At 37.3% G+C, this 20508-nt stretch overlaps 2 protein-coding genes across 6 annotated transcripts in view; one reads left to right on the top strand and one right to left on the bottom strand.

Annotated features, from left to right (window-relative positions):
* Positions 1-102: 102 nt before the first annotated feature.
* CENPU (centromere protein U) lies at positions 103-13100 on the top strand. 3 transcript variants are annotated; one of them, XM_010570002.1, is made up of 11 exons: positions 103-343; positions 1932-2049; positions 3522-3639; positions 4493-4583; positions 5714-5759; positions 6820-6937; positions 7927-8005; positions 8981-9028; positions 10401-10462; positions 11735-11891; positions 12619-13100. In XM_010570002.1, the coding sequence occupies exons 1-11, from the start codon at positions 293-295 to the stop codon at positions 12754-12756; spliced, it is 1026 nt and encodes a 341-aa protein (XP_010568304.1). In that variant the 5' UTR covers positions 103-292; the 3' UTR covers positions 12757-13100. The 3 variants fall into 3 exon arrangements, with proteins under 3 accessions (XP_010568304.1, XP_010568303.1, XP_010568302.1); XM_010570001.1 differs by having other exon boundaries at positions 3522-3627; positions 5687-5759; positions 12619-13099; XM_010570000.1 differs by having other exon boundaries at positions 5687-5759; positions 12619-13098.
* Positions 13101-13127: 27 nt separating this feature from the next.
* Positions 13128-20508, bottom strand: part of PRIMPOL (primase and polymerase (DNA-directed)) — a 21631-nt gene continuing 14250 nt past the window's right edge. For 2 of the 3 annotated variants that reach the window (XM_010570005.1, XM_010570003.1), the window contains exons 7-14: positions 20089-20379; positions 18238-18400; positions 16837-16934; positions 16339-16425; positions 16151-16259; positions 14911-14993; positions 14781-14827; positions 13129-13781 (exon numbers count right to left, since the gene is read on the bottom strand). In XM_010570005.1, the coding sequence (XP_010568307.1) occupies positions 13476-13781; positions 14781-14827; positions 14911-14993; positions 16151-16259; positions 16339-16425; positions 16837-16934; positions 18238-18400; positions 20089-20379 (1184 nt within the window). In that variant the 3' untranslated portion in view covers positions 13129-13475. Of the gene's footprint in view, positions 13782-14780; positions 14828-14910; positions 14994-16150; positions 16260-16338; positions 16426-16836; positions 16935-18237; positions 18401-20088; positions 20380-20508 lie in introns of all 3 variants that reach the window. The other variant, XM_010570006.1, reaches the window with a different exon arrangement.

The following is a 20508-nucleotide window of genomic DNA, read 5'->3' as shown; positions in this document are numbered from 1 at the left end:
CCGCCGGCCGCCTTCTCTCCTCCCGGAGGCGGCGGGCCGGGCCGGGCCGGGCCGGGCCGCCCTTGGGCTCCTGGGGCCTCCTGCAGGGGAGAAACGGCGCCAGGCGTCGGGCTGGTGTCATGCAGCGGGCGTTACTGCTTCTGCCGTGAGTTAACGCGTCGCGCACTGAACTAACGAAGATTTCCTGCTCTCTCCCGGGTGTTGACGCAGAGAGAGTGGATGTGCGTCGGGGACGGTTCGTCGGTAGCTTAATCCTCAGCTGTGTATTTGGCAGCACGTACTGAACGGTGGAATGTCCTCAAAGAAGAAAATGAAGAGAAACCGTTCCGGAAATAAATTAAAGGTGAGTTACAGCATTACAACGTTTTGTTGCTTGACTGTGCTTTTGTGGTTTTGGCTCTGGAGGTGGATGCGCAGGTGTTAACGGGGGGGGGGGGGGTTTTCGGGGAACGGGGCTGGGCAGTCCCTGCTGGTGCAGGTTTGGGGCGTGCAAGTTTTTCTTTTTTTTTTTTCCTCCTTTTTTTCTTTCTTTCTTTTACGAGTGTCGTGGTTTAACCCCAGCCAGCAACTAAGCACCACACAGCCGCTCACTCACTTCCCCCCCACCCAGTGGGATGGGGGAGAAAATCGGGAAAAGAAACAGAACTCGTGGGTTGAGATAAGAACGGTTTAATAGAACAGAAAAGAAGAAACTAATAATGATAACACTAATAAAATGACAACAGTACTAATAAAAGGATTGGAATGTACAAGTGATGCACAGTGCAATTGCTCACCACCCGCCGACCGATGCCCAGCCAGTCCCCGAGCGGCGATTCCCCGCCCCCACTCCCCAGTTCCTAAACTAGATGGGACGTCCCATGGTATGGAATGCACTGTTGGCCATTTTGGGTCAGCTGCCCTGGCTGTGTCCCCTCCCAAATTCTTGTGCCCCTCCAGCCTTCTTGCTGGCTGGGCATGAGAAGCTGAAAAATCCTTGACTATAGTCTAAACACTACTGAGCAACAACTGAAAACATCAGTGTGTTATCAACATTTTTCTCACACCTAACTCAAAAACATAGCACTATACCAGCTACTAGGAAGACAATTAACTATCCCAGCTGAAACCAGGACAATGAGTAAGTACATCATCAGGCAAGATGGGCTATTGACTTTCAAACAGGCAAAAGTTTGAAAATAGTTTTGTAAAATTAAAGAGAATAGCTTGAAGGGGAAATAGTTGATGTGTCTATATTTTGTACCATAACAAAACTTGAGGCACTGCTAAGTGCTGCTAAAATTAAAAGTTCAGGAAGTCGGTGTCTTCTCCTTATAATTCCCTCTCCATGCACACACACAAATTAGTGAGCAAATTCACTCCCACACTTATCGTGTGAATGACATGTTTACAGATATTTCACAAACTAGTGCCATTCTCCTCTACCCTTCTGCTTTACTGAAGTGTTTGTGTAATATTTGATTTATAAATTCCTCTTTTTATAAGGAGTTACACTACAGCTTTTCAGTTTTTTAAAATGAAAATAATTACATTGGACAAGGATGGGAATTTGTGTAATATAGAGATGAAAGAAGAAATATTTTAATGCCTGAAAACAAAAAGGCCACAGATCGTAGAAACCAGATATTAGACTGTTATAAGATGTCTAAGCTTATACACTTAACTTTATGAAATAAGACAAAGCTCACACTACAGTACAGTATCAAATAGCAGAATGTATCAGGTTTATGCTATCGCTTCTCTTAGGGGAAAATACCCATAGCATAAAGAAAAAACACATGCTTCAAATACTTTGTATCGTAGCTCAGTAGTCAATATGATCCTGGTTAAATGTATTTCTAGTCAAACGTTCTTGAAAGTCATTGCCATATTTCATCTGTTTTACACTCAAAGAGCTGGATGAACTAGCTATTAATTTCATACCCATCCAGGAACACACAGCCAAGTCCCGTTCTCATTGCAAATTACTTCCACTTGAGGAACCGGATGTCTCAAGGATATTGAAGGTAGCGGAAGCAAGTCAGCTTGAGGAGCTTGACGATTCATTTGGTTAGTATTAACTGGAATGTCATTTAATGTGTGATTTTCATGAACAAACCATATGGGCAAAATAGTCCAATGCTTACCTAGGAAAAGGTATTGTTTCTTTGCCAGAGAAAGTTAGGAGCAGGAGAGACAGGTTTTTTTGAGAGCGGTGTTATTTTCTGTCATTTAGGAAGTAACAAGAATAATGTTGTAATATGTGCAAGCAGAAGTTAATGGAAAAATACTGGGTATTCAACTTTTATAGTCTGAATGGTAGAATTTCACACAATATAACGTTGCAGTTGTGTAAGAATTTACATTTTAAAATGAAAGTTCAATATCATAAGTTATTCTCCATTAAGTCACAAATTATGAAGTGAAATTTTTGCTATTGTAAGAGTATTCATGGCAGCAAACTTAGACATTCACAGGGATGTTGTTCTGCCACTTTCAGATGTTACTTTAAAAAAGTAACATCACAAAAACATACTATTTTTGGTGAGGCATTAAAGCCACTTTCATGCTCCGTCTGGGACTTGTGTAATGAGGTCTCTCAGTATACTGGAAGAGAATCAATTTAGACTGAATAGGTGCCCCTGTGTGAAGTCCTCTATTATTAAATATATGTAGCTCTTATATGTCAATGCTAGTAAGAAAAATATTTGAAAAACTGTGTAATTAGAAGTTGTAGAGAAAATGCTAAGGGCTGTTTCTCACCTATAATAGTTACTAATCTAAGAAAATTATGGAAATATATATGTAACTACTAGAAAAAGCATTGAAAATGAGCTATAAAGAACAATATAGCAAAAGGGTTGTCATACGGGAAAGGCTGGAAAATTAAAAGCTCCTCTTTTCCTCAGTTCTGTGGTATCTATTAAAACTGTAAAAAGGATGCCCACTAACACTAATGTAAGCTAACACTAAATTTTTCTGGGAGTGTGCTTGAAAAAAGAAATCTATACTATGGAAGGCATACTAAAGCTGTAAAGTTCTCAGAGTTCTATTTGGTTTGGTAGCTACCTGAAAGAATTCTACATTTACAAACATTCTGTAGTAGTTGTAACTGCCTTATAGCATCCAATAAAGCAGCTAAAAATCCGTATTAAAAAAAAAAAAAAAGATAAAATTTAGAAAGTAGTTGTTAAATGTATAGAAGATTGATGTATGCTATAGCAGAGAGAGACTTTACATAAACTGTACAAAATGTTTTGCTTGCTATATGCCATATGTACATGCTGAGCTTTCCTGCACCTTTGGTTTTGGTTTATAAAGAAATAGCAGGTGGATGAGCATAGAAACTATGAAGCTTTTCACTACATATATATTTTTCCTAATCCTCAAATAATACTTTTAACAAGACTTTCTTTGTATTAGTGAGCAAACCACAAATGCTCTAACTAAAGGTTTAATGGCAGGCACTGCTAGCATGTCCACGCTCTTTGCCTGAACAGATGGGAACAATTTTCATACAGCTTATTTTCTGTTCTTTTTAGATCACCCTTTGCACAGTACTGCTGTGGATGCTTATGGAGAGGAACGTTCACAAGACAAGTCACTTCGTCATGTTTCAGCACTGCAACGGAAAAATACAGAAGGAAGGTCTGGAAAAAAGTAATTGCCAGCATTTAATTTAATCTTTAGATTTTTAGATTAAATGGGAAAAATGTTCTGTTTGTCAGGTTTCCCTAGTTGCTTATTAAACAGATGCTTTAACTTAAAATTTCCCAGATGAGAAACCAAAAGAGTAAGGTTGAGGAATGTAGAAAAGGAATGGGAGAATAAATAGAGTCTGCCTTCTGTGAGCAGTACATGGATTTAAGTACTTACTGTATTTTTTTTATATTAAAGGATTTTAAAATATCTCTGTGAGGTTTTAATTAGTTCTCTAAATGCTGCTGTCTAAAGTTAAAAGGTAGAAAAACTGAAAAATAGGTAGAAGCCAGTTAGATCATATGTAACAAAGAAAATTATTTTTTAAATCTTTTAATGCAAATTTTAGTATGCTTCTCATTTGTTAAATTTGGTTTAAATCTGAAATAGTTCTTAGCTGAATAAAATAGTAAGACAATAATAGGGCTTGTATAAGAGTATGTATTTTTTTTGTTTTTTTTTATTTCCAACCCTGCCCCCCACCAAGAAAGCCTTCTCCATTCCTGCTAAAATATCCTCAATAATAATTTTGTCTCTGTTTCGAAGTTTCTGCTCAATACAGCATGGCTATCCCGGTGGTCAGTTAGTAATGGATTTCTAAATTGTTGTGAGGCTTGCTATTGAGGGATAAAGATTCTGTTCCCTTTATATACCATTTGCAACTTTTTATGTAGTCTATTTAGGAAACACAAACTAAATGACATAGCAGTACAAAATGTTCCCCAAAACACAAGATTTTGTTGTGTATATGGTTGAAGATCATTCTTTCTCAGTGTGTAGTGAGTTTACGTGTGGATGTTTTTTCTTTTCCTAGTAAAAAACCGCGTCGCTCAAAAATGTCTGGTGGTGATGTTCAGAAATCCAACACAGCTGATCCTGAAGATGAACCCCTTAAGGAGAATGTGGTACAGAAAAAGTTGCCTGAGTATTATCAGTCAATTTAATTTTAACTTACTTCATGCCATGTCTGCATTAGAGGAGAGGGAGAGGAAGAACTTTCATTTGTTTTTTAGTATGGCCTTAGTACTTAATTGTATCCGAAGTCATTAACCCTCAGAGTATTCCTGTGAAATGGTTAAAGCTGTAGTCATCATGTCAGTGGGGAATACAACAGCCAGGTGTTCCCGGATCCTATGGCCCATTCTCTTGCTCATTTGGGAATATGTTCTTTTCTTTTTTCAAATATCTTCCTCATATCCTTGGAATATGTGTTCTTAAAGAACGGCATACTAAATGGAATATAAATCTTTTGTACTTGTTCAGTACTGAAGTAAAACATATTTATGAGAGAATTGAGTTTTTATTGCTGAAGTTAATTTTGAATATATATTAGAATTGAGCAAAAACCACTTGGTTTTGAATGAGTGTTTTTCCACACTGAGACCACAATTAGCGTAAAATGCTTTTGGCCCACAAAGCTTCCAGGCATACAGAGGAAGTTAACTATCTGCAGACTTGAGAAAGTAGGCCTATGATAAAAGAAGCTATGCAGTAGTTTGCATAAAAGTTTTTTACGTATTGAAATTTACTGGAATTGTTGAAAATGGCATAAAATTCAGTACAGAGTGTTACGTCTTTCATCAGTAAACTGCATGTATGCAGCACTCTTGTAAAAGTGCTGTTGGTGTCACAAACTAGTCACAGTAGAGAAAGAATTGGCACAGAACGTGGGTGAAAAGGAAGGTGAGCAGGCACTGCTGATCAGAGAAGTGTTAATACTGGGCAATGACTATGCTGAACTGAGGGTCTATATGCCCCTTAAAATAGTTCTACTCCTGCTGCATGGCCAGTGGCTGACACGTCTGTTGGTCAGTGCGGTCAGGCAGCTGCTGTCCCTCAGCAGCGTGATCACTGTGCTGTGATTCTGGTGAAGTCGGCCTATGTAAATGATACTGACATTTCAGTCAGGAAATGCTTTCCTGCATTCTGCCTAATTGCCACCTCTCAGAATTTTAAATGAGTAAACCTAGGGATTTTTTTGGAAGTTAATCTGCTTTTTATATCACAGAAGGCTCTGAATACTGCTCGATTCCAGGTGAAGAATAAGCAGCCTTCAGAGGAGAACACATCAGATCCTTCTGGTAAAGTAGACTTTTCAAACTCCCATATAGTTTTTCCTCATTGAAGATGAGTGCTTTTCCATAACTTGGTGGTTTTCGTTTCTGGTATGTAACAACATACCACTTCTAGAAATGGAAGGTTTTAGTTTCAGCTTTGGTATAGACACTCATTAGCAATGGTTAAATTGAGGGGCTGGTGTGCCACAGAGCTCTGATCCCAGTGGTTTCCATCCCTGGACTTGCCTATTACTCCCCTGGAAGCATAAGTGTGCATTATCCCTTGCATGCAGCCTGGTTCCCTTTGGAGGGAAGCCTGGATCCATGGGTACGGAGCTGTGAGACACTTCAGTACATCCCTTGGTCTGGAAGCCTGGAGCATCAGCTGTGGGGCCAAACTTGGAGTGCTCCTGACTTATGGCATAGGCACAGCTGTTAGTATAAAGACCTTTGAGATAGGGAGCTTCAAGACAGTAGCGTTTTTTGGTAGAGAGAAACTGTTTCTCGGGTGTCATCTTGCTTCCTTTGAACGGTACCCCATCACATTCAAGTACTAGATTTACATTTGGGAGTGTGTGAAGAAACATGGGTTAACTTTTTTGTGGAATTAGTTAATAATACTGTTACAAAGTTTAAAGAAACATATTTGTATATAGTTTTCTTTTGAAGCATATATGGTATTAATACAAAATGTATACAAATATAAGAACTCATGATTCTTTGAGTAATGCAGGTTGCCCAAACTCAGGCTAATAGTTTTTACAGCACAAACAGCTACATCTACAGTAGACTGTGTAGTTTATCAGTTAGTGCACTAACATGCTCCTGGACTTGCTTGAAATGATGAAGAATAAGAAGTTGTATATGATTGATCATCCAAATTCTAAAGTGTTCCCAGATAAATGTATCATAGTTGCTCAGCCAAAGACAGATGAAAGAATTCGTATATCCCTCTTCTCAAGTTTCATATTAAAGTATTCATAACTTTTAGATGGTTGTTTTAACAGTGGGCACAATAACTTTTCTATTATTTTAGAACGTGTACCTGAATTCTGCAATGCTTATCTTTATTCTGTTGTTTCAGTGGATAGCCCATGTTCTGTACAGGTTTGGTGTCCCAAAGAGCTGAAGAGATCTCCTAGAGATATTACAGAACTGGATGTTGTTCTGGCTGAATTTGAGAAGATAGCAGCAAATTACAGGTAAATATTCTGCTTTCCTAGGGCTGAATAATCGAAGTTTTAAAAACAAATTACCTGCGTTTTTGCTAATGGGCTGCCCTTTAGGGAATGCAGTATTGAATGGTTACATTCTGATGTTATTTTAATGATTATTAGGTTTCTGTGATACAAATATTTTTTTAATGTGTGATCTTGAGGTGGTCTCCAGGGATTTGGTATTTTTCCAAACATAAGAACAACACATCTCAGCTGATGTTTTTCAATGTAGCAATTAAGCTATTGCTACTATGTGAAAGATCTGCATTTGCCTGTGCTACTTAGCTGCTTAACATTGGGTTTTATTCATTACTCAAAGGAATGTTTTTGGATGAGATTTCTCCTTTACTAAATGTCCTGGTTTCAGCTGGGATAGAGTTAACTGTCTTCCTAGTAGCTGGTACAGTGCTATGTTTTGAGTTCAGTATGCGAAGAATGTTGGTAGCGCTGATGTTTTCAGTTTTTGCTCAGTAGTGTTTAGACTAAAGTCAAGGATTTTTCAGCTTCTCATGCCCAGCCAGCGAGAAAGCTGGAGGGGCACAAGAAGTTGGCACAGGACACAGCTAGGGTAGCTGACCCAAAATGGCCAACAGTGTATTCCATACCATGGGACGTCCCATCTAGTTTAGGAACTGGGGAGTGGGGGCAGGGAATTGCTGCTCAGGGACTAACTGGGTGTCGATCAGTGGGTGGTGAGCGATTGCACTGCGCATCATTTGTACGTTCCAATCCTTTTATTATTGCTGTTGTCATTTCATTAGTGTTATCATTATCATTATTAGTTTCTTCTTTTCTGTTCTATTAAACCGTTCTTATCTCAACCCACGAGTTTTACTTCTTTTCCCGATTTTCTCCCCCATCCCACTGGGTGGGGGGGAAGTGAGTGAGCGGCTGTGTGGTGCTTAGTTGCTGGCTGGGGTTAAACCAGGACACTAAACCAAATGAGTTCTGTTTTGTCCCTCTGACTTCTTCAGGCAAAGCATAGAATCGAACATTTGTAGAAAAGCTATCAATGGCTTCTGTTCTGCTTTCAAGGACCAAATCACTGATCTTGTAAGTACACCATAAATAAAATCAATTTTGTGGTAGTGATTATAGAGCTGCATATTACATTGCAGTCAAAATGCCTATGGTTTTATATTGTCCTTTACACGTTTATTTTATGATACTTCAAATTTTCGAATCTCGTCAGGATAAAAATATCTTGTCAGGATAAAAGCTGCTTCTATGCTGGCTTTCATGGGAATTGCCTTTAGACACAACACTGCTATCATACAAGTACGTTGCAAAATTGTCAGCTCTTGAGAATAGGGAAGCATCTAATAATCCTGAAGTGTTTGTCATATCTAAAGCATTATGTGGTAAAACTGGAGAGCTGCATAATTTGAATGAGCAGTTACGTCAAACTGTTTTAAAAGCTCATGGACTAGAGTTTTAAAAGGTGGATGGTTTAATCTTTATACTGTGTCTCAGTGACTCTTGTGTAGAGGCTTGACTAAGGCCTCTAACATAGTTCAGGGAAAATCATCCTTTTTTAATTAACAGTTTGAACCTAACTGTAAAAAGCTTATTAGCTTGGAAGACTAAGATTTCTTCTCACTAATTACAATGAGTGAAATAAATTCAGAACTTTGTAGGAGTTGTGATAAGTACAATGGATAAGTACTAAAACTATAGTTCTAATTGACTCATTAGAATGAGCAAGTTTTAAAATGACTAGATCTATACATTTTATATAAAGTTACAGAAAAATTAAGCTAGGTAGTATTACCCTAATTGGTACAAGGAGTATTACTTGCCCTAACTGATGCAAGATGACTAATTTTGTGCAACAGTCTTCCTCTGGTATGAGGAAAGAATTGATATGCAACTGATACACTTGTAATCTTCCTTTGAACCAGTGTTGTTTGGGTTTTTTTAAATAGCTTTTTATGTTATTCCAAAGTAATTCTTGCAACCATGTTTTTAGGAGGATAGAGATGAAATCAAGATCCATAGTCAATCTGTAATTCTTCTTTTCCTCTGTAGATAGTGGAAGTCCAGGAATTAAAGAATATGAAGAAAAAAAATGCTAAGGTAAATACATATATATCACTAGATTGTACAGCGTACAGAGGTGGGCATTGAAATTTCAAGAAGTTGACTAGAAGAAATAAAATAATTCACCAAAAAGTGTACTGTGTTACAGAATCAACTGCACAAATAGAGGGTAGGGAACTACCAGAGGTTTTCTGGAAAACATCTGAGTAAATACGATGGATCACAAACTCCATGTGTATACTGCTATACTGGTGTAAAAAAAAAACCAAACAGGAATGCACATTAGGATGTGTAGGTATCTATGCATGTGAATTACTCTTTGTTTGTTTGTTTGTTTTAAATGAGCACTGGTGAGGCCTCTGGAGAACCAATTAAGTATTGAGAGCTAACCTTCAAGAAACATAGATGAAATAGAATCTAGGAGAGCAGCGAAGATGGTGACCTGTGAGGATAGAATTGGATTGCTTAGTTTAAAGGACAGAAGTCTGAGGGAGCTGCATTCCCTAACTATATGCAAAACTTTTGTTCAGAGGAAGGCAGTTCCTCTGTTCATTCAGAGTGAGTAGTAATTGACTGAAAATGCAACAGGGGAATGTCAACAGGAGGAGGAACTAGTGTAAGAGCAGAAAAACACTGCAGTGGTTTCATCAGGAGAGAGGTGAATGCCCTACAGTACAGATATTTAAGAGCAGGTTAGGCACTCTCTGCCAGAGGCTTTCTGCCCAGACTAACATCTTCTGCAAACTTTTTTTGATGACAAAATAGCTTTTAACAAGTAAAGTCAACAGAAAGCTTATTCTGGGAGGTAGCAATTAATGTGCTAAAGTCTTGTTAATTTGAGGTGATATGGTAAGTTACTCTGCATGTAGAATGAAAATTTAATACACATCTAGCATTCACAGCCACTCAGAGTTATCCTTATTTTGCCTCTTACACATTTGTTTAAAATCAGATTTGTAGTTGCTAAATTTAAATTTATTATGAGTTTGGGATTTTTTTTAATTGGATGTTGTATTAAAGAAAGCTTAATTATGCTTAGTTCCTTAGTTATGGCAATCATACTGAACATACATTCGTATTAGTCTGCATTTTTAAAACAAACAAAAACCTGCTAGAGTTGGTCATGTTTGAGTTCAAAATGTCATAAACTCCTTTTGTATGCTTGTAAATCCAGTGTTCCTTAAGAGAAATTTTGGATGGAGATGAGAGTTTGACATTTTAAAGAGCTTTAAAGTGTTCAAAATACAAATGTAAAATATGGCAGTTTATAAGGTCTGGTGTCTTGGAATCTTCCACACCCAGAATCAGAAGCATAAAAGCTCAAACTAAAAAAGCCAATGAAATTTGAGTTGTTTGCCTTTGAAGTTACAGAAACCATTTCAAAGACTTTCCTCACTATTTGTTTCAGGTAATAACAGACATCAAAAAGAAAAGGCAGCAACTGTTGCAACTCAGAGAAGAGCTGATTGGGTATGTTTCTAATGATGCACAATAATAGCCTGAAGAATGTAAGGAGTCTGGTATTTTGTAACTCAGAAGTGAAAATAACTTTTTTGTTCTTTCATTTCATTTTGATGAAACTCTACTTCTGTTCTGTATTGCTTTCTGTTTTTACAAAAGCTCAGGATAACCTCTCCTTTCCATATTTCAGTTGCCTATGTAGACATTCTTGCAAGTTCTCCTAGCTAACTAGTTACTGGGGTGGTATTTCAGACCATATGTTCATAAGAAAAACACTAATGTTACAATTGGAATTGCAAAGGCAATCAATCGTAAATTTACAGAGGTAATAGAGACGCCTTTTTTGGTTTTGAGGTGGGAGAATGTATTTCACCTCTGCAATTTGGCAGGGATGCCTCTGAGTACATGGTTTGCTTCCATCTCATGTGGCCACAGTTCCCCTTCCCTAACTTGGCATTAATCTTAAGTATCATTTAGCTACACAACACAGAAATTAAGTTCTTTGGAAGAACCATTAGACTTCCCCAAATCCAGTTGGTTACTAATGACAGGCTTTATACTGAAGCTGCATATAACATACACGCTGTAAGTTAACACTGTAGGGAACCATGGGCTTGGATCCACAAAGGCAGATTAGAAGCCCTTTCTCTGTGGCCATGAGTCTTACTTTCTTTGCAGTACTATGGATGAACTTCACTCAAAGAACTAATCAAAAGCATCCCTCAATACAGGTTTGAACACCCTCACAGATTGAAAGCTGTCTTCACATTTTTTATTTGTTGTGTTTTAGTCCTTTGATCATCTTAAGAAAGCTTTTTTGCTGCAACACTGTTAAATGAAAATGGCTGTTGGTGTTCAGTTTTTGGAGTGCTATTTTAATGGATTGAGCCCTCCAGTTTACTTAGGCAGAAGCGTTGTAGATCCTGAGTATGCTCAGCATAAGCACTGAACACCTCACCCTGCAAGCAGGTGTGTGCAGAAGCAGAATGCCAAGTACTTAAACTTCCCTTGAAAAACTTAGGTACTTAAGAGAGAGTGGCCATATTGTCAGACTCAAAAGAGAGATGTGGAAAAAAGTTTGGGGTTCTTTTTGTGGATTTGGACCCATGCTCCTGTTTAAATAATAAGCTAGTTGTTCTAATTAAACAGTTATGTTATACTAATCTATGTTTTGTATTTCTGACCAACCTTTCCCTTAAGTCTTCTTCAGAGGAAATATGTTCATAGTTACTTATGAAATAAATATGCAGCTATAGTCATCAAAGCTTTGATCTTTTTCAGAGCTGAACCACAACTGATACAACTACAAAAAGAATATGCTGAGATACAGGAAAGGAAATCTTCCTTGAGGCAAGCAACTGAATTACTTACTGATTTAAAGCAGCTACAGCAAGACTGTTTGGATTATAGAGAAGAAAACCCAAAAGAAACATTAGTAGTAAGTATATATTTTGCATGTGTTTCTGAACTTTTCTGGATCAGTCCCCTTGCCCTTCTTTCTTTCCTGGACTGATGGCCATTTCTGTTAATGTTTAACTTATATTAAATAGCAGTATTTTGTTAATTGTCTTTGTGGGAGCAACTTGAGAATCATTGCTGTAACTGTACTGTAGTATCTCACTCATTTTTTTGGTTTCATGTTAGAAAATAAAGTATTTCAGAGAGGATTCTGCCACCTTCCTGTCTATGTCCAGGAATTCAAATGACATAGAAGCCTAACAGTTGTCCTCAGGTCTAACATTTTTTATAGAAATTGAAGAAAGTTTAACAGTGAGAAACAAGTAATCAATTTCTTTTGTTGTTATTGTTCAAAGGTAGGGCAAGCTCTGGTACTTACATGTCTGTTCTTTAACGTATTTAATGCTAAGAACAGTGCTTGTATTTCATGACCAGAGTAACTTCTCATGTAGTCGTAGAACTCCTTCCCCTTTCACCACGGCTCACGACCCGGTGTGGTATTTTCTGTTGACAATGCTCCACGCCTGCCATGTGTAAGGGAAATCCTACCATTTCAGAAGACTCTCTAATGTTGGCTGTTCTTCGCTTTTAAAAATCACGTTGCACCATTTCAGATAGAGCAAAAATAAATACAGATATGTAAGTAAGTAAGTGATTTTTCCAACAGTTAAAAATGTTGCCTTGTAATTTTATTTCTTTAACAACAGTATGGAACTTCCAGCCTCCCTGCTCTTCTGGTGGAGTCACGGAGAATTCTAGGAGCAGAAAGACACTTCCAGAATATTAATAAGAAACTGGAAGAGGCTCTGGCTGTACAAAGAGGGAAGTTATCAGAGAAACATTAAGTGTTTTTAACAAGCTTTTTGACATTTGTTAGGAACAATTATTAGAATGGTCAGTGCTTAAAGCTTGTTTTATCATTGTTGCTCTATTTTGCTTCAATGTTTAAAAGTTGTCAGTGACTTAATCAGAGATTGTATCTTTCTATTGTCACATAGTCTGTGTGAGAACTTATTCAGAACGTCAGTGAAATTAATGAAATAGCAATTCCAGTTAAAGTAGTAAAACTTCTGTGCTCTGTTAACGGTGTTGGGTTTTAATCTTAGGCTGTTAAAGTAATAAGCAATATATACTTTTAAAAGAGAATACATAGACTTTGGTTGAACTATTGATAGACAAATCTTTTTATTAAATTTGTATTTGAAATAAATAAATAATTTCCTCCCATTGCTGGAAGTCATCTATTTTACTTGGCTTACCGGTAAAACTTGGACACACAACTAACAAAATAGAAACCGCACAGCAGAGGGCGGTAAAAGCACTAAACTTGAAGCAGTGTTCACAATGAGTTTTCAGTCCAGCACTCTTCAGCCCTTGTGTAATCTGCCATGATCTCCCCATGCTTGTTGAAGATCATCCAGTTGTGAGAATACCTGGTTTTTAGCCATTACTCAGTTCTTTGTCTTACAGCTCTGGAATAGCGCTTTTGGACTACATTGTAGTATCTTTCACAGAAGGCACATGATATGCAAGCTTCAGTGCTAGCTGCTAGCCAAGGCTGTGGTTAGCTGCCTTCTTTATTGCAAGTGTCCTGTTTCCTTAAAGCTTCTGAAAGAACTTCATCAGGAATTTCTTCCATGGCATAATTCAGACTATCATCTGCAGCTTCAGCTAGTTCCACATCTTCAGTAGCTTCTAGGAAACGGGCATCATCGCTTGCATTGCTCCACTCACTGTCTGACAACAGGAAGTCTTGAGACAAGCTTTTTTCTAGAGATATTGAGCTTTTTGACAAGTCTGATGTACTAGAAGGTGGTTTTACTTTTTCTTCTGTGTTCCCCTTTTCATGCATTAGTGTATACTCTTCTTCCTTTTAGAAACAAGAATACTACTTATTCCATATGAAAATGGTCTTCATACCTTTAACTGTTCTGATCTGAAAGTTTGAAACTCATGCAGTAACATAAAATGGATACTACAGAAAGCTGGCCAACAAGACAGATTTTCTAGCACGTTAACTTATAGCCACGTTAACCTGTGGAACCTATTTGAATAGGAATAGAAATTTGCTGGTTTTCTAGCAAACTACAACTAGTCTGTTGTATACAGCTTAAAATAATACAAGGTTAAAACTAATTTCAGTGTCTGTTTAAAGATAGTCAGGATCTGAAACCACATTTAAATTACACTTCTATGAAACAACACTAATAGCTATTGATGATCTGCTTAAGTAGAGCCTAATGTGCAATTCTCCAGTATGAAATTTAAAAGTGTAAAGTGTAAATTTAGAAGTTGCAAAGATGCCAACTCTTGGTGGAAAAACTTATGTTCAGGGCTCAGGATCCTGGTCTAGTATCAGGTCAGTTTAAATATTCTACCCATATGGGTAAACATAACTGCTTTAATATGCTAAAATAGAGTTAAGTGAATTTCAAATTTGAGAGTCACTGACTTAAATTTGACTCTGACTCAGGTGTTCCAAGAGCACTTCTGTTTTACCTGGCTCAGCATGAAGTCAAACATGCACAGCGGAGCTTAACTTAGGCAGTTTTTTGGTCTAGTGGTTTATGCATTGGGAACTGCTGTTCAGACCAAAATAGAAGAAAGTCTTTAGTCCCAGGTGAAGTTATGCTATTCCAGTAACTTAGCTTTATTTGGGCTGACACTTTTTGTGCTAGATCTGCTGCTGGAGAACTTAAAAATGAATATATGGAGCTACGGCACCAGCACAGCTGCTCTGTGGAGCTATTCTATACCAGTGCAGCTACTCTGTAGAGCTCAACAGACTGTGTTAGTGGGGGTTTTCAATGATTTCCAGAGAGCGCTTTACTCACAGGAACTTCAGCATATCGATAGGACAAAACCATACCTCTTTGAAAAGAAACGAGAGACGTATCCTAGGTGGTAATGGAAAACCTAAATCAAATATATGGCATTAATTAAACTTGACATTCCAAAAAGTATTAAGTATCATTGCTTTGAAATCACAGAATACATACTTTGTGATTTGAAGTTTTCTTCTCTGCAGACTGGATCATGACACTTCTGATACCAGACTTCCTTCTTTAGATCTACCAGTATCCTAAGAACAAAATAATCTAGTTTTTAGTAACAGTACATAAATGAAGTGAATGCATAAAGTAGGAAACTCTGAGACTAAATGAACAGGTTTTGTTTGTCCCCATCTATGGATATTGCTTTCATACTCTGACATACTTATTTCCTGCTTGTTTTGTACAGTCTGTTATTTGTTTCAGTAAACTTCAGGCTAAGTTAAAAATATATTTCTTCTAAGACGAACATTCGAAAGTGAAATTTAGTCAACTTCATTACATTAAGCTTGGAACAAAAAGTCATTAAAGTAAGATTAGTACATGGGGCCTAACTGTAAGGTAAGATTTTGTTGCTGCCACTGTTACAGATAATTTCATTATAAAAGCCAGATAAAAATCACTATTTCCTGTCAAGTGATGAGATAGCCCAGCTCTTTCAGCTGTGCTTTAGAAACACCAAGCTTCAAGCAACTTGCTTGAGAAACACAAAGTTCATCCAGCATAGTGGCTGTGGGGCTTTTTTTTTTTAATACCCTTGTTTCTCAAAAACACATACATTCCTTATCTTTCATTTATTTTAAATGTTATATAGAATTACTTTTAAGTTGAAATATTTCTACTAATGATATACTGCAATGCTAATGTCATCTGAAAAACCTGACTTTTCAATACTTACTTTGCTAAAACTATAAGAATTCCAAGTCCTTGTAGAGTCACTAGCAAAGCTCACCTTGACTGAAGTGGTGGCAGGAATTACCTTTGTCATTTTAATAACATAAGAATGTAATTTAAGAATGCACTGCGAATGAATTTAAGTGTTCTGTTTTCTTTATCTTATTTCTGATTGTTCAGCTTCCTAGCTAAGAAGCATCAAAGCATAGTAGCACTTAATAGCTTTAACGTACTCTGACTTGTATGTTTGCATCTTTAGGCACATATTTTGAATAGCTTGAAGATTACTTCCTAGAAATACTAGAAATATAATTTCAGTTATCAGAAAGTAAATTGGGGGGGGAGAGTTTGATTTTTTTTTTTTTAAAAGTGTATCCCCACAGAGCAAGAGAGCAGAAATTGTAACAGGTGCTCATTCTATCCATAAATTTTTCAGCATTTTTATAGAATAACAGTTGAGCAGGAAAATAAATAAAGCTGTTTAAAGTGAACAGTGAATAGTTAAAGAGCATACATTATGTTGTTACTTTTGTGAGCTCTTCCAATATTTTCACACCAGCGGTAACCAGAAATATCATATACAAGTATTTCTTCGAGAGAGAAATAATTCCATCGCCGTATCCCTGGGGGAGGGGGAATTGATTAATTCTTTAAAACTACTGCTGCAGAAGACTCATTTGTAAAAAGTAAAGTTGTCTTTACCTCCTTGGACCCCATCTTTATTAACCAAAGAACGAACAAAAGAATCTATTTCTGGATATGGTGAATCCTCATAACCTTCCATGGGTTCTGTTAAAACAAAGGCCACATATACATACTGTTACTGGTTTTGCCATTGTAATATGTAATTGTAACACTATATAGACCATAGACAGAAAAATGTACATGAATCACACCAAATCCTTAAATAAAACCAGGGATAAAGCCACTGTTAATTTCCTGTAGATCTTTAAACTGCTACCCCCACCCCCAAGGTACTAAAGGAACTTGGACAAAGCATGACAGCTGTGGGATCAGGAGGGGAGGGTAAATGGCATTCAAGTGCCACACAGCATCCTTCAGCACAGCTGTACTCTGCCTCCTGCAGAAAGCTCACTGAAGAAAAGCCCTCCTAGAGGTTATCAGGTGTGTAAGTCACAGTACATCTAATCTGAGTACTTTTTTTTTTTTCCCCTCCTCTATAGAAGAGGCTTGAGGTACCTCTACTGCTTCTGGTAGTTACACGGTTTAAAACAACAGACATTTTTCTCTCCTCCTCTGAAAAGCCAGATGACAGAACTTGTGTGTCATGACTTGCTCTGAAGAAAAAAAGACAATACAAAGGAAAACGTGTGATTCCTACAGCATAACATAGAATGGTATAACATACTGTAACATTTCATAGTATGGCATAGCATAACATAGTCCTGGGCCACCGGCTCTAGGCAGCCCTGCTGGAGCAAGGGGGTTGGACCAGAAGACCTCCAGAGGTCCCTGCCCGCCTCAACCAGTCTGTGATTCTGTATGCTACCTTTCGCTATCCCTGCAGCACTTTTTCTTTTCATTTTGACAGCTTCCTCTGCCTTGCAGCAGCAGAGGGCAGGGTTTCCTCCTCCAGAAGTAGCAAAATTTAGTTCCTGGCAAAAATCCCAGGACCCAGCCATTTGAAGACTGCCGGTCCACACTCTTACAGCAGTATTTGCTCTAGATGTAATATTTATGCATATATACCCTTTGAAAGGTTTCAAATTTTTTTTTCCTCTCTCTACAATGAGCTACTTTTCCTTGCCGTATTACTAGCTGGAAGCCAGATGATCACAGAAGACTAAATTCAACACAGCAGAATTTCTCATCCATATTTATGACAGACTCAGCCTGATACCTGTGATCTGAATACACTACACGATTTATGCTACAGGGCCACTGGCATCAGATCAGGATAATGAACATTTCAGGATATAAAAATTTAAGTCACAACAAATACAAGTTTTTAATAAAAATATTATACATAGTACCATACAGATGGATGTACCACTTTAACCTTCTTTCTGCTGCAGTAATGATTAGGGTCATCTTAAGACACAGTCAGTGCAGGGTAAGATATATCAGAGGTTTAGACTAGAGACAGAAAACTTGATTATTGTATGTACCAGTATCCAGCCTAAGGAGGTATCTGTACCAAATGGAATCTGGTATGCAAATAAACATGTACAAAAATCCTTTTTATTTTTTTATCATACTTTGGAAAATAATATTTAGACTCTTCATATTTAATTGACTGGAAATCTGTAGGTTTTCCTTTCAGAACTATACAGAATCCAACCAAACTTAATAACGGTTACATTTCAGCATTTTGACTGTGTATAGAGAAATGAAGCACAACTCAGAAGCCATACCGCATCTTCTGTGTTCTTTAAACATTTGAATGTAGTACAAGAGTCCCAAGAAATTTTTTCTTCAAAAACAAGGAATTCTACTGGAAACTCCTAAATTACACTGTAACAGTGTTCATGGAGTAACTGCCTGTTGATAGTAGTTATTTGTATTTGTAACTGCCTCAGGAGACAAATCACTAAAATAAGTATTTAAACATTTTAAATTTCACCAGAATGAAACAATTACCTAATGTTGCAGATCAAAGAGGAAAGAAAATATGCTTCTTCCAAGGAAATGTTCTCTTCACAGTTAGGGACAAACTTATTATCCTCTGCTATCTTCAGAATCACATTTTTTCCTGCTTTTGATGATTTATACATCCGGAAATTTCTATTCTTTGTATAAACTCCTACAGGAAAATAAGTATTTCTTAACATAACAATGCTGGCTAGGATTTAAGATACTTAGTACTTGTAAAGTAAACAATTTTCCTTAGACCCAGCTAAGGGTCTAAGGAATGGACAAAAACTATTACTGACTTTGGCTCACATCCCATAGAAGATATGCAACAAAGCAAGATCATGCACACATGTACATTTTTATGTTACAGAAGAATTAAGACAAACACTCAACACCTCTACATAGGCATTTCAATCATTCTGACATTATCATTGCTAAAAGATTCTTTTCAGTATAAGGAACTGGTGCTTTCACATTGACTTTGTGAAATACAACTGAGCATAAAAAGCTGCACAATTATTTTAACCAGAAAGGACTTCATCAAACTTTGTTTTCTGTGGACCAGACACCACTTGTCTGAAGCATGTATCAGGAAATTTATTTCTAATCTCAAAAACAAACAACAAAAAAATGAACAGGTATCTTAAACATTGCCTAATCTGTCGTAAGAATTTATCAAGGAGGTGGGTGCTTTATTTGCGGGTTGCATTTAATTTTCATGAGGATAAAAGAACTTAAAGAATTCATACAAGAATGTCGCATAGCCTTCTATCACTGCAGCCTTGTCATGTAATGCAGTATTCCAGCTATTTTGATTTTAGCTTTCCAGTTTTGAGGTAATGTGTGTAACATAAATATTGAGGATGGTTAATTTTGGGGGACTAACATCAAATTCTTAAAAGGTGATGCAGTAAACAATTTGTTTTGCTTTAATTTCTGTTCATGAATATGCTTGAAGGAATTTTGAACAGTAGACGCAAAGTAATCCTTCTGAATCAGTAATGGAGAAGCCTACTATAGGGCCAAATTTGGGATTACGTTTCAACAAATCAGACATACTGAAGAGGCCAGCAATAAAAGTGATCCTGAATTCCATGAGAAGAATTTGAAGCAATGGGGGTTCTTCAGAGAAGTCTGAGAAAAAAACAAGATAAACTCCTCAAGTACGTAACACACTGCTGTACAAAAGCATGCTAAGCTATTTTCATTTCACTGAGGGCAAAAAGCAGAGAAACCAGATATGGGGATGGAGAAGGGTGTAACTTTCAAACTTTAGTTTGACAATGGGTGTTGTGCTCCTGGAGATTTTTAACATTTTAATACCATGAATAGGCTAAGCCCAGCTGGGCTGTGAAGTGCCCAACCCCAAATTTCTATTATTCTGTCATTAAAACCTAACAACCGCCATTCCAAACAGAAAGAAGGCTCAGTTCATACATGTAGAACAATACAGAAGGCCATGCCTGGTAAGACTTGTTCCATAATTAAACAGCTTCTGATTCCACTGAAATGACAAAAATGCAATATATGCTATCCTCTTTTAATCCAAATAGGAGCACTAAGTCCTTAGGAACAAAATTAATTAGAGAGGCTTGTGTGGAAAGAGTTTCTTCAAACTTCAGAACAGAATAATTAAATGTAGTAATACAAGAAGTTCCACAGACCAGGAATCTAAGGCTACTTAAAGTACAGCATTTATGATCAGTTTCAGCACATATTGTATTTGGCTTGAATTCTGACTACAGGGACAAGAACAACACTGCTGTTCTTATTGTCTGTAATCAAAGATTAAGGAACATCTCATTTCCTAACCTTTGTTGCATCCTAAAGAGCTTTAAAAGCACTACTTATATTTACCTAGATCCACAAAAAGTTGCTTGTTGCCTTCTTTATCATTTACTATCAGAAAGGAAAATTCTGAATTTTCTCCCTGGTGTGATGTTTCCATATCCTCTGTTTTGCAAGCAATGGCTGGCCAGCCTTTGGAAGCATCTTCGACAGCTGTGAGGTTTGTAAGAGAACCACCCAATCCAACTCCTTCTGCAGAACACTGGAAAACATGTCCTACTCCTTCTTCTGGAATCACAGCAGCAGCTTTACTCTCCACTAACCTTATGGCAGGCTGCAAAATGGTTCTCACAAAGTTACCTTAAAAACAAGCAAACAAAAAAAACCCAAAAGCAGATAATGTCATTTATGAGTCAAGAAAGAACTTATCAGTTCCTGTGCAAACATTTTTCAAAACAGCCAAGACGGAAGTGGTTGGAGTTTGGGGGG

The sequence above is a fragment of the Haliaeetus leucocephalus genome, unplaced genomic scaffold (assembly GCF_000737465.1).
Source record: "Haliaeetus leucocephalus isolate CR32 unplaced genomic scaffold, Haliaeetus_leucocephalus-4.0 Scaffold284, whole genome shotgun sequence".
Lineage (NCBI taxonomy): Eukaryota > Metazoa > Chordata > Aves > Accipitriformes > Accipitridae > Haliaeetus > Haliaeetus leucocephalus.
Note: the sequence above shows the minus strand (reverse complement) of the source record. Positions and strands in the feature narration are given on the sequence as shown.

Bases quoted from the DNA above. Each gene is read 5' to 3' on its own strand.
- CENPU (XM_010570000.1), top strand. From the start codon at position 293: ATGTCCTCAAAGAAGAAAATGAAGAGAAACCGTTCCGGAAATAAATTA. The intron at 344-1,931 runs GTGAGTTACAGC...ATACCCATCCAG, and splicing joins GTTCCGGAAATAAATTAAAG to GAACACACAGCCAAGTCCCG. The intron at 5,760-6,819 runs GTAAAGTAGACT...CTGTTGTTTCAG, and splicing joins GAACACATCAGATCCTTCTG to TGGATAGCCCATGTTCTGTA.